The 16070-nt window shown below is 39.0% G+C and overlaps 1 protein-coding gene across 3 annotated transcripts in view; it reads left to right on the top strand.

The window, feature by feature from the left end:
* The first annotated feature begins 1071 nt into the window (after positions 1 to 1071).
* The window catches only part of A2ML1 (alpha-2-macroglobulin like 1), a 48775-nt gene continuing 33776 nt past the window's right edge, over positions 1072 to 16070 (top strand). The window contains exons 1-4 of one of the 3 annotated variants that reach the window (XR_016021081.1): positions 7476 to 12852; positions 13338 to 13521; positions 13900 to 14062; positions 14665 to 14717. Coding sequence is in view for 2 of the 3 variants with exons in the window: in XM_019713468.3 (XP_019569027.3) it covers positions 12599 to 12852; positions 13338 to 13521; positions 13900 to 14062; positions 14665 to 14717 (654 nt within the window). In the remaining variant the exon portion in view is untranslated. Of the gene's footprint in view, positions 2044 to 7475; positions 12853 to 13337; positions 13522 to 13899; positions 14063 to 14664; positions 14718 to 16070 lie in introns of those variants that run through there. The other 2 variants (XM_019713468.3, XM_088797795.1) reach the window with 2 other exon arrangements.

The raw sequence follows: 16070 nt of genomic DNA on the forward strand, positions 1-16070 counted from the left end.
CCCAGGGATGCACCTTCTTCCAGCCTCCGACCGCCCTCCAACCTCTTTTCCAGTCAGAACCTTCGGAACCATCTCAGCCATCCTCAGCCTGAGTCCAGCCAATCCTTTTTTGAGCTTAACTCTTTATTGCCGAGTAAGCACGAGCTCCCAAGTTCGTCAGAATTATTCCACTGAGGTGGAAGCCACATCAACCGCCTGGTCAACCTGCATCTGTGGGCCTCCGACACCTTCCTCTCTCTGGGCTTCTATTTTGACTGCAATGACGTGCCTCTGGAGGACGTGGGCCACTTCTTCTGCAAGTTGACTGAGGAGAAGCACAAGGGTGATGAGCATCTCCTGAAGATGCAAAACCAGTGTGGTGGTCACACCCTTTTCCAGGACCTGCAGAAGCCTTCCCAAGATGAATGGGGTAAAACTCAGGATGCCATGGAAGCCACCATGGTCGTGGACAAGAACCTGAACCAGGCCCTTTTGGATCTGCATGCCTTGGGTTGTGCCCACACAGACCCCTGCCTCCCCCACCTCTGTGACTTCCAGGAGAGCCAATTCCTAGATGAGGAGGTGAAACTCATCAAGAAGATGAGCGACCACCTGACTAATCTCTGCAGACTGGCCGGTCCCTAGGCTGGGCTGGCTGGTCAAATATCTCTTCAAAAGGCTCCCTCTCGAGCACAGCTAGGAGACTTTGAGTCCAGAGGCCTTTGAAGGGCCCCTCTGCATCCCCTTGGCATTGGACTTCTGCCTGAGCCTCTACCTGCAAGTGCTATCTGCAAGCATGTAGCCTTCTAACCACACTGGAGCCCTCTCCCGTACCAGGGACCAAATTGTAACAATAAAGCTTTTTGCAGCAAAATGAAAGAAGGAAGGAAGGAAGGAAGGAAGGAAGGAAGGAAGGAAGGAAGGAAGGAAGGAAGGAAGGAAGGAAGGAAGGAAGGAAGGAAGGAAGGAAGGAAGGAAGGAAGGAAGGAAGGAAGGAAGGAAGGAAGGAAGGAAGGAAGGAGAGAGAGAGAGAGAGAGAGAGAGAGAGAGAGAGAGAGAGAAGAGAGAAAGAAAGAAAAGAAAGAAAGAAAGAAAGAAAGAAAGAAAAAGAAAGAAAGAAAGAAAGAAAGAAAGAAAGAAAGAAAGAAAGAAAGAAAGAAAGAAAGAAAGAAAGGCAAAGGACTTGAATAGACATTTCTCAAATGAAGATGTACGAATGGCGAATAAGTTCATGGAAAGATGCTCAACATGACTAATCATTGGGAAAGTGCAAATCAAAACTACAATGAGATATCACCTCACGCTCATTAGGATGACTGGCAAGATAGGTCAGCTCCTAATACACACAGAATGAGTTTTCCCTCAAGAAGAAAGGGGAGAGGACAACTTTCTTCCCTAAAAAGATATAGAAGAGATAATGAATGGAATGAAAACAACTGGCTAATCTTAATATAGAGATACTGTTTTGTTTTACTGGAGACAAATATTTGAAAGATTAAGGCATAGGTTTAGAGAAATTAAGTGACCTTCCAATGGTCACATAGTAGCAAAGCTAAAATAAAAATAGCCTTTTGTGAACTCTTGATCCCTGCTCTCAGAGTGGGGATTTCAAGCTGGTAAATGGAAATGAATTGGAATAGCTCTGGATACTCAGGAAGTAAGAATGAAACATCTTCCATTAAGTATTGTAGTAGGCAGAATTCTAAAGCATCTCCCAAGATTCCCATCCCCAGTGTACATGCTCTGTATAGTTCCCTCTCCTTGAATGGGACCTATGGCTATAATGGGATATCAGTCGTGGGTTTAGGTGAAGGGATTTTGCAGTTATAATGAAGGCCCCTAATCAGTTGGCTTTAAGTTAATCAAAAGGGAGATTATCCTTGGTGGGCTCTACCTAATCAGATGAGCCCATTAAAAGAAATTCTGGATGACAAAGACAGGAGAAATCAGATATCCGAAGCAGCAGAGAACACTCTGTTGGCCTTGAAGAAATAAACTGCCACATGGAGAGGAAAAGAGAGGAGAAGAGAGGAGAGGAGAACTAGTATCTTTTTACTTCTATAGGTAAGTAGAAAAAATTATTGCTGCTTTTTTTTTTTAAATTTAAGAATGATGGTATTAAAACAGTTCTGGAGATGGTTGGTGGTGATGGTTGCAAACAATGTAAATACACGTAATGCCACTGAACTGAACACTTAAAAATGGTTAAAAGGGTAAATTTTATGTATATTTTATGACAATTTTTTAAAATTAAAAGAAGTTTGCAACACAGTTCTACCATTAGTTTATAAGGTGCCCACTTCACCACATCTTTCATCAGCATTAAAAATATTGACAAATGATTTTTTTTAAAATGGTGGTATTTTATAGCAAGTCTTCAATGAATTCTAATAGGAATAACATTTTCCGAGTAGACATCCAAATTCCTCCTGATGTTCTGTTATTAGACATTTTTGTCCTTTGAAATCATGTTTTTGAGGCATTTCAGGCTGTGCTTAATATCAAGTCCTGCTTTCCACAGTTTGAGTCATTTTATCCTCATCTCAGCCCAATTTCTAGGTTAAATTTTGGTCTTTGGTAAAACACATTAAATACCTCTTGTGCAACAATAACACTTGGCACCAAATGACTTTTGTTACTGGCGAGACTCTGATACTGTGCTCTATTTTTGGTAATTGGATTTCTGTTTTGTCTCCTATGTCTGAGTGTCTGTTTTGGGAACCTCCTAATATCCTAAATGCTCTATGATGGGACTCAGCCTTTCATTTAAGGGTATTTAAAGGGTCTACTACTGTGTGTTAGGCACATTTTAAGTGCTGGGGTTAAATCAGTGATTTAAAAAGAATCCCTGCCATTGTTGACTTTATAGTGCAGTAGGGGAAACAGATAGTAAATTTTAAAGTTATTAAGCTGGATGTGTGCCTGGAATGTTTGAGAAACAACAATGAGGGCAGTATGGATGGAGCAGAGAGAGCAATAGTAGAACGGAGGTAATGAAGGGCCAGATTAAGGGGAGCCGTAAAATAACTGGAGACACATTATTTTTAGAGAAATTGAGAGGCATTCGACAGTTTTCACCAGAGAAGTAATACGATCTAACTCACATTTTAAAAGGATCATTTTAGCTACATTATTGATATTATGCTCTGGATAGTCACAGGTAGAAACAGGGAGCCTACTGTAATAGTTCTGGCAAGAGAACTTCTGCTTCTGGCCAAGGAGTAACATTTTAAATTTACCTGAGACTGAATTTACCCTGCCATCTGAAACAACAAAAACTTAGGACATAATATATAAAACAATGGTTTTTAAATATTGGACATCAGTTAGCTCAAGGTAATGGACTTTTAGAGGTAGACAACAACTGGGGTGAGCCCTCTGCTTGCCCCAGCTTACTACCTGGGGGATTTCTAGGTCACAGTGCAAGGGGAAGGCAATCTAACAGGAGCCTGGTGGTCTCACCGAATTGAGGAAACGGAGTTGAGAGTTAGAGGGCCAGCATAGCTAGACTTCTCGGAGCAGAGTACCAGAGAGAAAAGAGAGAGCATACAGAGACCTGCCTAGGGGTCTCCCTGAGTTTTCGGGTGAGTACTGATCAGCACATGCATGTGAAGAAACTACCCAAGGGCAGAGAAAGAACCACCTGCAGTTATCAGTGGAAACAGTCCCTGGGTTCACAAAAGGACCAGAATAATTTGTATTCCTACCAACCACAGTGGAAAAACCAAGTATGTCATGGGACACAGAGAACTCTGCTAAATTTTCCATTTTAGTTAGTTGTGTTTTTTTGACTTCTGAATCTCTATTGGGGTCCTTTTAAACTTCTCTATCTTTTCATTGATATTCCCTGTTTTCTTTAGACATAGTTTCCTTTAGCTCTTTGAACATATTTAAAATAACGGATTTAAAGTCTTTTGTAAATACAACATCTGGGCTTCTTCAGGGACTATATCCACTGATTGTTTTTTGATGAATGTAGGTTATGCTTTCTTGTTTCTTGTAATTTTTTGTTGAAAACTAAATATCTCAAATAATGTGGCACCTGTGGAAATCAGATTCTTCTGCTTCCCTAGAGTTTATTATTTGGATGCTTTTTTTCATTTGTTATTTGAGTGTTCAGTGACTTTTGGACAAATACCATAGAATGTTTCAATGTCAGAGTTTTTCAAAATCCCTATGGACATCACATTCTTCAGATTTTCCTTTTAAGCTTTTTGGTTAGTCTATCGTTTGCATCATCATCTCATGCAGCTGTGATGTTAAAACATTCAAGAGAAGCTCTATCCTGCTCCCCTCCTGTCAAGCGTTGGGTACTGGGCAAGTTTGTGTGAAGTTGAATACAGAGCCTTGCCAGTGGTCTTCCGGGGAACCACTCGCAGACAGGCCAAGTAATGACATTTCTTTGGGAATGAGATCCTTTCTGCTCCCCCCAGTACTAAAAATGCAGGCTGTTAGTTTTCAAGGCTACTGTGGAACTGGGGAATGGGGGATGGGGCTCAAGTAAATTAAAATGCCACAAAATTCATTGCTTTTACCAGGAACCAGCTGTTTTTCTTAAATACATGTCCCCTGGATTGCTGCAAGTCCATGGTTAATTTTGAGTTCTAAAGCTGATTCTGACCATTTTTGCCAGGCTGTTTTGTTGTTTTTATGGAGGGACAAACATATACATAACACTTCCAGCATGTTAGATACAATAGGGAATATATATGTGTGTGTGTGTGTGTGTATATATATATATATATATATATATATATATATATATATATATATATTTTTTTTTTTTTTTTTTTTTTCAACTCAGTAATTCGATATAGATATTTAAAGAGCTTTGTAATTGGCTCACATGATTGTGGAGGCTGGCAAGTCCAAAATCTGCAGGGTTGACTGGCAGACTGGACTCTTATCTCCAAATACATGTCACACTCTGAGATACGGCAGGGTTAGGGCTTGAACATATGAATTTTGAGGAGACACAATATTTATTGATCACAATTTGAGATGATCAATAAATATTTGTTGGTAACAAGTCCTTCTCCCTAAGGATAATCTGAGCATGTGATCTCTGTGATTCTCCCTTGCCTCTTGGAATATGGACTTTTAGTCTGCCTTCATTTCTTACTTCGGGAAACTAAGTGGTTCAGTTACTGTCTGCGTTTGGATGTGGTTGGGTGACAACCTCATTTGCCTAGTGCATTCATATTTGAACTTTGACACATTGCATACTTCACATGAATGGATTTGAGGAAGGAAAAGTGAAGCCTATAATTAGTAGAAAATGGTGGAGGAGACACGGAAGCAAGCAAGGAGTGGCCCTAGCTTCAGCTGGTCCCTCCTTTCTTTTTCCCCAATATTATGACTTGTTTTGATTAGCCCCTGCTCTGCAGAGGTAGAGGTTCAAATCAGCAGTTCTGCAGTGGGACAGAAACCGACCCCTCTCTCCTGGCGTCCAGTCTGAGGAGAGAGGGAAGCTAGGGCTTGCTGAGAGTACCATCCCCCGGGAGATACTACCAAGACGTCTCCTAGGAGATTACCAAGTAAAGCAGGCTAGTAGCTTTTTGGAGAGCAAAGGATTCAAAGAAAATGTGAGCAGATGGAACACCAATGACTGTATGTAAAAATAATCTGGAAATGATAAAATAACATTCTTGAGTAGAATGGTGTAGGGCAAAATACAAAATATATAAAAAGGATCGGGAATAATATAAAGAATTCCAAACATACCAGAACATTTTTTTTTTCTTTAGCTGTGCTGATGAGTGCTTATCACTAATTTTTTGGTGTGGATAAATTGGAAATTTTTATGAGTTCCCTGAATAACTATTTAACACACACACACACACACACACACGTACTTATGCCTAAGATAATATATAGCATAAGATAATAAGATATTAAGATGAGATAATATATCATTAATATATAATTGATATAATTCTTTCTCCAGAAATACTTTTACAATGAAAGACCACATGCAAGAACGCTTCCAGGTAATAAATTAATTATGTCTATTAAGGTTAAAACCCTCAAGTCAGGGATTCTGACAGCCAGAAGAAAACTGAGTTAACTCTTCACAAAATCACCATTAACACGGCTGTTTTATTTGTATGCACTACATGCCAGGAATAGGGTTTTATGCAGCTTAAATTTTGGAGATTATTAAATCCTGGACATTTTTTCCCACCAAATTCCAGGCAGATTATCAGGCTGATGATTGCATTAAATGGATTTTAAAATGGATCATAAGAGACAAAAATAATTGGCGGGCCCATTTGACTGAGAGTGGTAAAAGGAAATAAACAACTCCCAATGGAAGATCAGTTAGCCTCCTACAGAGGAGTTGGTATTAGTGGAGCTCATGATTCCCCTAACACAGAAAGCAGAAACAGTGATGGGACAAAGTAGAGACAAGACTTGCCAAAATCAAGCTTCCATCATGTTTCTATCATATGCAAGTGCTGCGCGCAAACCACATTCATGGGGACCTCAGAGAGTATTCATGCTTTTTATCAAAAGCAGTTTGATTCATATTGAGAGCAAACATGGAGAGGTTTCCTGATTGTAACTCAAAATAGCTATTAGTTAGATCAGTAAATGTAATTGATAAGAAAGTTTTGGAGTAAATTAGTATAAATATTATGTTTAACTAATGTAGTGTGTTTGAAGTTTCTCCCCCTCAGCTTTACTGAGATATAATTGAAAAATAACATTATATTAGTTTAAGGTATACAACATAATGATTTGAAATATGTATATGTTGTGAAATGATTACCACAATAAGATTAGTTACCACATCTATCACCTCACATAGTTATATTTGTGTGTGTGTGTGTGTGTGTGTGTGTGGTGAGTACATTGCTTTTGTTGCTTGTGCTTTGGGTGTCATATCCAAAAAAATCATTGCCAAGACCAATATCCTGGAGCTTTTCTCCCATTTTCTTCTAGAAGTTTTATGGTTTTAAGTTTTACACTTAAGCCTTTAATCTAATTTGAATTAGTTATTTTGGATAGGAGTTCGATTTCATTCTTTTGCCTGTGGATAGCCAGTTTTCCCAGCACCATTTAAAGAGACCATATTTTCCCAATTGACTATTCTTATGTCCCTTGTCAAATATTAGTTGACTGTACTCATATAAGCATGGGTTTATTTCTGGGCTCTCTCTTCCGTTCTTTTGGGCTATGTGTCTCTTTTTATGTCAGCCTCATACTGTTTTGATTACTATAGCTTTGTAATATAGTTTGAAATCAATAAGTGTGATGATTCCAGCTTTGTTCTTCTTTCTCAAGATTGCTTTGGCTATTCAGGGTCTTTTGTGGTTTCATATGAATTTTAGGATTTTTTTTTTCTATTTCTGTGGAAAATGCCGTTGGATATTTTTTTAAAATAGGGATTGCATTGATTTATAAATCACTTTGGATAGAATGGACTTTTTGACAATATAAATTCTTCTGATCCATGAACATGAGATAGCTTTCCATTTATTTGTGTCTTTTTCAATTTTTTTCACCATGTCTTATAGTTTTCAGTGTATGGATCTTTCATCTCCTTAGTTAAATTAATTCTCAAGTATTTTATTAGTTTTGATGTTATTATAAATTGAATTGTTTATTTCTTTTTTAGATAGGTTGTTGTTTGAACTTTCTAAAAGGCAAGACTGGACCCATCAGTTAAAAGCTACCCTACATGGACACTTCAGAGAGGGGTAGATAGAAAAGGGAAGAGGCAGTATAGTACAGAACCATGTATTTAAAGACAAGCAGTCATTAATAATAGAAAGAAAATTAAATACAGTTTCTTCTCTTAATAAAAATAAAAATAAAAATCTGTGTTTCATGTTCCTCTAAATTGGTATTTATTTTCATATAAACTTTCTGTAGACTATGAATATATTTGCATCAAAATTATTTATTTAAGAATTTCTCTTATTTTTATTTTCAATTTTTAAAACTTTTATTTATTTAAGTGTATTTTTCTAGGACCCATCAGCTCCAAGTCAAATAGTTGTTTCAATCTAGTTGTAGAGGGCGCAGCTCACAGTTGCCCATGTGGGTACCAAACCGGCAACCTTGTTGTTAAGAGCACCGCGCTCTAAACAAGTGAGCTAACAGGCCGCCCAAGAATTCTTTAATGTAGACTAAACCTAAATCAGATGTGCTGATTTTCACTTGTGTCCAAATCAGTCTGAGCCTCCAGAGACACTCACGAAGTGTTCCATACCAAACCAAGAGATTTGGTGTGTGCCTGTGTATCTGTGCCCATCGTAAGTGCTTGTCATGGGAATGAGGGAAACATGGAGGGATTATTTTAAACTGTAGAAACAAGTTCCTTAGGGTGTTTCAACAAGGCTCTGAAGGGATATTTATGGGAGATCCCATAATAATCCCACTAGTACTTACCAGTATTGACTGATTGACTAAAAGTTTTCTAGGTGCCAGGTACTATATTAAGTGCGAAGATACAATCATTAGCAAAACAGAGTCCTTGACCTCATAGCTTTTATAGTCTGTGCACACTGGAGAGGTTTCCAGGTAAATGTGGGTGTGGATCTTATATTCTGGGCCTTTGGATGCTAACTAACTACTCCAGGGTGTAGATTAAGTTTAACATTCACTATTTTACTTATGCATCACTTTATACGGATACAGTTGAAGGAAATTATAGACAACAAAACATAAAGGCAGCGCCTCGTATTTTCTGAGAAACTCTCCTTTTCCTTCAAGGGAGAGTTCATCTGGATTCATTCCACAGAGAACTCATTAGTGTTGGCATCTTATTTCTTCTGCCCCATATGGTTACTATTTTCATTTTGCTCTTGGTAGCAGAGTACCAAATTAAAATCGCTGAAAATAAGCTCAAAGAAGTCTTGGGAAGAACAGACTACAAAAGACAGAGGGTGAAGAGAGAAAGGAAGACAATTTCATGGCCACTTTCTATTGGACATTGGTGGGAAAAATGCAGAAGAGAGGTTGACATTCTGCACCTTTATTATCAGAACTTTGCTCTAAACTCCAGGAAGGCTTTCTGATGGACTACTCTTAGACCCAGCGTTATAGCAGCCGTTCTCAAAGTGTTGTCTCTGGACCAGCAGCATCAGCATCACCTGTGAACTTATTCAAAATGCCAATTCTCAGGCCTCATCACAGACCAAGGAACCAGAAACTCTGGGACAGGGGCCTAGCCAAATGTGTTTCAACAAACATTTTGTCATGTCCCCTTATAATAAATCAATTGAGACAAAAGATGGATTCTTCTCCTCATAGTATGTGAAGTTAACTGTAGGAAAGAATTAATTAATGATGCCACTAATCATAAACTCATACTGAACAAGAACCCCAAACAGTGAAGGAACACTGAAAAAATACACTGAAGATCAGGAGTAGAGGAAATGAATTTGTAGGTGATAAAGAGATGGATGGGATGTGGGAGAATCTTTGTCCTTTGCTCCTCATTTGTGCATTCGTACTGAGTACCTAGGCCAGGAGAAGATGGATAAACTAATTCTCACTCCAAGGAGTTTCATGGTATGGGTGGAGAAAAGCGGAATGTAAGTAGAGTGACAAGACAAGATGGCAGTGCTGTGGTCAAGTTCACCAGATACTGAAGTTTTGGAGAACAGAAGAAAGAGGAGTTAGTTCTCTCTGGATCAGTGGAGATATGAGGTGGGTTGGAAATTCCTCTGTGGAGATGCTATCTGAATTTGAAAGGACAATGAGAAATTCCCCAGGTAGAGAAAAGGCAATCCAGGCAAAGGGAATGGCATGGACAAAAGCACATATAAGATGAGGCTGTCCTTCAAGTTTTTCCTGTGTCTCTCTGGGGCTTCTGATCATGTGGAACCCTCAGTGCAGCCAACAGAAGTAAACATCTGTCCACAAATCTTTGTCTTTTAATGAAAGTTGCAAGTTTTTTTCCATTATTATTTAAGAAATACTGGGGCTAATTTACTTTGTGCTATTTTTGCCAACCTCCAGATCTTTCTTTACCATTATTTTAGTTTTTAATTGTTGTAAAAAGTGTGTCGTATAAAATTGACCCTCTTAGCCATTTTTAAGTGTACAGTTCAGTAGTGTTAACAATATTTACATTATTGTGTAAAAACTCCAGAGAGCTTGAGTTATTTTACTCTTCAAAATGCTGACTACTTGAAAGTTACTAACTCTGAGAAAGCCTGCTCCATTATAATATTTAATAATTATAAAGCTAGTATTTCCAGGAAGCTTACTATGTGCCAGGCACTGTTCATGCATCAAGTCATTTGATTTTATACCAACTCTGTAAGATGTATGCTATTATTGTCTTCATTTTATAGGTGAGAAAAATTGAAGCACAGAGAGGTTAATAACTTGTCATGGGTCAGACAGTAATAAATGGCATATGCTATACAGATCTTTACACCATTACCTTTCTTCTGTAAGAATGGTGTCTTCTTGTTACTAGGGCAGTAAATAGCTATACCAGTTTACAATCTGACCTACAGTGCACAAGGGTTCTCTTCTTCACATCCATGCCAGCATTTGTTTTCTCTTGTCTTTTTCATGATGTTAATTTCTTTTCCACTCTTTTTGCTCTTTGTGTTTCAGTTTGGGTAATTTCTATTGACCTATCTTCAAGGTAGATATTAGTTGACTTTTCCTCAGCTGTGTCAAGTTTACTTATGAACTTGAAAAAGCTGCTCATCTCATGCCATACTTTTTATTTTCAGCATCTCTATTTAACTTTAGCACTTCCATATTTCATATTTCTTCTGAAATTTCCCATCTGTTCATAGATGTTGTCCACCTTTTTCATTAGATTTTTTAACATGTTATTTACTCCTGGCCATTTAAAAGTCCCTCTTTGATAGCTCTCACATTTAGATTATCTCTGAGTCTGGTTCTGTCAATTGCTTTGTACCTTGATAGGGGGTTATCTTCTTCTTCTTGTAAGTCATATAATTTTTGATTGAATGCCAGACATTTTCTGTAGAACCGGAGCGATTTAGGTAGAGTATTTGTGACTGGAAATTGACACGCCTGTTCTCAGGCAGTTGAGCATGGTAGATGGAGTTATCTAGTTAGGTGAGCTGGCCTTGCCATTGCCAAGATTACTTTAAGTGTACCATAGATTTCAAATTCCTCTGATGATGCCTTATGCTTAGGGTGAGGTCTGGAATGCTGGAGGATTTTCTCTATGTTCCACCCTATGTTCTCAACCATCCCTATACTAGTGTAGGCACCACAGGTAGTTTCTCTCTGTGTTCTGGCCTCTCTGCCAATAACAGACTGCTGTTACTTGTTACTTGGTGTTTTCTAGGGTGCTGGTGAGGGGCAGGGTTGTTCTTTGTCCTCTTCATCTTCAGTCTTAGGTTAGGTTTATATTCCTGGGCCTTGGAGGTTGCGATTTTCTTAGGATTGCTGCTTCTCCTCCTTGTCAAATTCTACTTTGTATCCATGGCAGGTCCTGTGTGGGAAAGATTTTCCTGCCCCTCCTTCAGTCTTACAAGACCTCTAAAAGCATTGGTATAGAATTTTGGGCTGAGGATTGTTAAATTTTTAGCTGTGTTCTTTTTACATGCATGTATATGGCCCAAAGACCTCTTATGCTCTGGCACAGAAGACAGTCAGAATGTCCAGTCTCTGCTCTGGAGGAATTGTGCCTCCTTAGATTCCTCCCCAATTCCGTGTTGCCAATCACAGTACCCCATCACCCTGGCCTCTGGTAAGATCAACCTAGGTCCTCCCTGACATAGTATTCTGGCTATAATGATTGATTCAGAGGTGAGCATGTGAGAGAAGGAGGAACAAAATATTTCTTCAGAAATTTCTATAACAGATGAAAAATTCTCTACTGGGATCAAGGAGCTGGAAGAATATAGATTGAGGACTCACACCTGCCATCTTCCCCACAGCTTGAAGGAAATCCTGTGTGCAGTAGGAGACAAGCAAACAAGCCTGAAAGATTGGGAGAAATAGTCCTGGCAGCATCAAGTCTCTAATTCCAGGACATAAAGTCTTCGGAATTTCTCTGGTTCCTTTGGTTCTTTTTTCATGTTTTATCCACCCCATTTACCAAAAACTCTTGTTTAAGTTGGTTTTATTTGGGTTGGTTGTTGGTTCAAAAAGTATCCTTACTCATTTACACTCTAGGTGACTTTCAAGTCTTGCTGTTTTAAAAACACTAAAAAGAAACTCAATGTAGATACATTTTTTTTGCATATATGCGCGCTCTCTTTTCTCATTAAGAAACATGTCCATAGAGGTTGTTGGGTCAAAGAATGTGCAAATGACAAAGGCTTTTGATGTGTATTGTGAAATTACCTTCAGAAAGATTATCCATTTACAGTTTCTAAAGGAGTGTTTCTGTCCCAATTTCCATACAGTTACAATACTGAGTAGTATTAATTTTTTTAAAATTCCCAGTTAGATAGAGGTTTTCTGCTTTTTTATTGATACTGCTCCCATATCTGTGTCCCCAAATATGTCTTAATTGAATAATAAAAAGATAAAAAGATCAAATGAGGATGGGAATTTGGAATGAAAAAAAGGGCAGAGCCCAAAATTTGTTCTGCGAGTGTCACCACTGTGAATACTCAGCCCTGGCTTTCCCCAAGAACAGGTATTAGGGACTGGCTGAGTCAGTATGAATGCTTCAGGGAAACATTCATTTGAAGTGAACAGAAGCCCTACCCTGGTCCCCCGCCTTAGCCTGAGGCCCCAGCAGGTGATTGGCTGGAGCTTGAGTGGTAGCACCACACCCGACCTGAGGAATGAATATATAGATGCTACAGCAGACCCCTTGTTCCTGATGCTGAGGACTGTCTCACCCACAAAGATGTGGGTTCAGCTCCTCGGAATATTGGCTCTATCACCAGCCATTGCAGAAAAACTCCTTCCGTAAGTGCTTGATGTCAGTTATTTAGGGCAGGTGGCTTCTTTGTCTATCTTTCTCAAACATAAATATAGGGGAGAGGAGATAACCTTTGGTTTATTTTAATTTGTTTCTCATCTTTTCTGTTCTTTGGTTACATTTCTTTTTTACCCAGAGACAAAAGTTGAGACCTAGGAGGAAGCTTTAAAAAAAGACAATATGAAAATATAGTAGACTCCCTGTACCCTGTTCTCTGTAATAGAACTAATTTTCTCTTTGGTACCCTAGGCCTAGATTCTCATTGATGGTCTCCTTATTGTGGGAGGTTTAAGGCTGTGTACTGTGTTATCTGTTACTTGTCTGCTTCTCCCTTACAGAAAATAAGGTTCATAAATGCAGGGGCTCAGTCTGTTTAATTCACTGCGGTATGCTGAGTGTTTACGAGAGGGCGTGTTGTTTCATTGAATGGATGAATCATTATTGTCCTGAAATCCTTTTGCTCCCTTAATAGAAACTACCTGGTGACATTACCAGCCAATCTTAAATTTCCCTCTACTCAGAAGGTTTGTTTGGATCTGAGCCCTGGATATTATGATGTAAAATTCACTATTACTCTGGAGACTAAGGACAAAACCCAGAAGTTGCTAGAACACTATGGACTGAAGAAGAGGCAGTTACACTGCATCTCGTTTTTGGTAAGTATAGACTTAGCCCCAACTCTAATCCCTTACTTTCCTGTTATCCTCCCTAGGCATCCACTATAGTCTAACTTTAAATATGATTTCGGTTATCTTACTTTTGCTAAGGCCTTTAAACCTATCTCCCCTAATTCTAACTTTGATTCCTGGCCATAATTTATTCATGATTTTCTTGACCTTGGATTTCTTCTTTTAGTTCCTGACCTCTGATGATTGTTCCCCTTCTTCTTCCTGGCAACCTGTATTCTAGCTCTACCCTTGCTACCCCCATCTAACTCAGTTCCTTCATTTTGTCCTCCCATTCTTGGGTTGAGACCAGTAGATTCTTTTCCCCCAATCTCCTGCTCCTCACCAGAACTCCCCTCTCTTGGCCAGGTACCACCTCCTGCAGGTGGCACGGAAGAAGTAGCTACAATCCGGGTCTCGGCTACTGGAAATAACATCAGCTTTGAGGAAAAGAAAACAGTTCTCATTCAAAGGCAGGAACATGGCATCTTCATACAAACTGACAAACCTATCTACAACCCAGGACAGCGAGGTAAGAGTCACACATATGGGATTGGACAAAAGACGGGGAAACAGCTGCAGACATCCTTAAAGAGAGCCTTTATGGTTTGGTGGTAGGCCTATGGACTAACGAGTGCAGAAGAGAGGAAGATCTGGAGGGATGAAGTGTTAATGGGTGTTGAATATATGCCATGTTCCACAAGCAAAGGAGTAGTGGTTGGAGTGGCTATTGTATGTGTGTATCTAAAATAGAGGTACACGTTTCTCCTGGAATGGAATTTGGCAAGTGTAATTGGATTGCTGCGTCCTCCAGCAAGCTGCTTGTATACAAAATGTACCAATGTACATTTGACTTGAGCTCCTGTTATTTGTATTTATTCTTTCTTATTATACTTAGAGGGGCATTCCATTCAGAGGTTTCAATCAGCAGCCTTGAAGCGTAACTGTTGAGGGGCTTTATTTATCTCTTGGACTAAGTTTTTTTTTTTTTTTAAAGGAAAACCTGATGGGGTTTTGCTGGCTCAGAATTATGTGTAAGGAAATAGAAAGGGTGGAAGAAAGAAAGATTCTGAGAGGGGAAATGATACCTGTTCCCTAATATGTGTTCTACTAATGATACCTGTTCCTTCCTAGTGCACTTTCGCATTGTCACCCTGAACAGCAACTTTGTTCCAGTGAATGACAAGGTGGGAATTTTGTTGGGAAGAGGGAAAGTGAAAGGAGTAGCGCAGACTGAGAGAGAACAGAGAAAAGAAGAGATTCTTTCCAAGGGTGTGAGGAGATGGGACCCTTTGAGATGCAGAATGCCGGTGGGAATTGAAACACAAGTCTAAACCCCCCTACCCCCAGTCTGCCTGAAAACAAGCAGGCATGTCTAGTTCTCAGGTTTGATTGCTGAGAACATCAATGAGGTTAACATTCTTGAGAGATGGTTTCATTCGCTGTTGTTTTAAAAGAGTTTTTGCAAACTTCAAGACTTTCTCCCCTCCAATGACACCAAGTGGCTTTGCAGTTCAAATATTAAGAAATAATTCAGGAGTGTGTCTAACAAAAGGAAGACATAAGAATATCCATCCCACCATCTTTTTTGACTATGAGACAAGGTCATTTATAAAGTAGACAATTCTCTTAAGGCAGCATTTAAAAAGTGCCAAAGGTAAAAATATGGTAACATTTAGTGAATACTTAAATTTTCCTTGAACAACTTGATCCCTCGAATCATAAGCCTTGTGATAGGTTTGATTTCAATTCAGGGCTTGTGTCATTTCTACATGATTGTGAAATGCTTCGCTCTCACACATCCCTGCTGCCTTCTTTCTCCTTTAGTCACAGCCCATATATTCAAATGAAACTTTTAAAGATAATTATAGGGGAAGTATTACTTTTATTTCCATTTCCATATTCTCAGAGCTTCTATTTTCTTTTCCTACCTACAGGGAGGTTATGAGTTTATTGAACAGTAGCTTCCTCCACCACGACTTTTTTCCCCAGTTTAGAATTCTTTTTAATTTCTTCTTCCTGTCACCTGTATCCTTTCTTTACCAAAAGTCTAATATAATATTGAGTAGTTATTTCTTAATGGACTTTTGATTCCAGAGGAGAAAAAGGGAAATGCAAAGGTGAAAGTGTGGCTGCAGGCAGTTATCTCAGACTGTGCGGCACCTTCAAGGTCAATCTCAAAACTATCCCTGTTGCATTATCCTTCCTCTGCTCATATTATGCTGGATTACTGAGAGGTGCTCTGATTTCCAGTTCTGCTCTATTTCTGATGTAAAATTACTCCTTTCTCCCTACTCCATTTCTCTAGCCACCCCTTGCCACCAAGTCCCAGTTTGAAACACTGAAAATTTGAAACGCTTAATTTGCAACTCCAATTGGAAACACTGAATTTAACAAAAGGAATTTTACTAAGAAACTGAGAGACAACAATTATGCTTCTACAGATCACAGTGTTTTATCTTCAGGCAACTAAAGTATACCTGAGATTAACTGACCCTGTCTAGTTTGGTTGCTACACCCATTGATTCAGAAACCTCAGG

This window comes from Rhinolophus sinicus, chromosome 1 (assembly GCF_057876585.1).
Source record: "Rhinolophus sinicus isolate RSI-liver-muscle chromosome 1, RSI-T2T, whole genome shotgun sequence".
In the NCBI taxonomy this organism is placed as follows: Eukaryota; Metazoa; Chordata; class Mammalia; order Chiroptera; family Rhinolophidae; genus Rhinolophus; species Rhinolophus sinicus.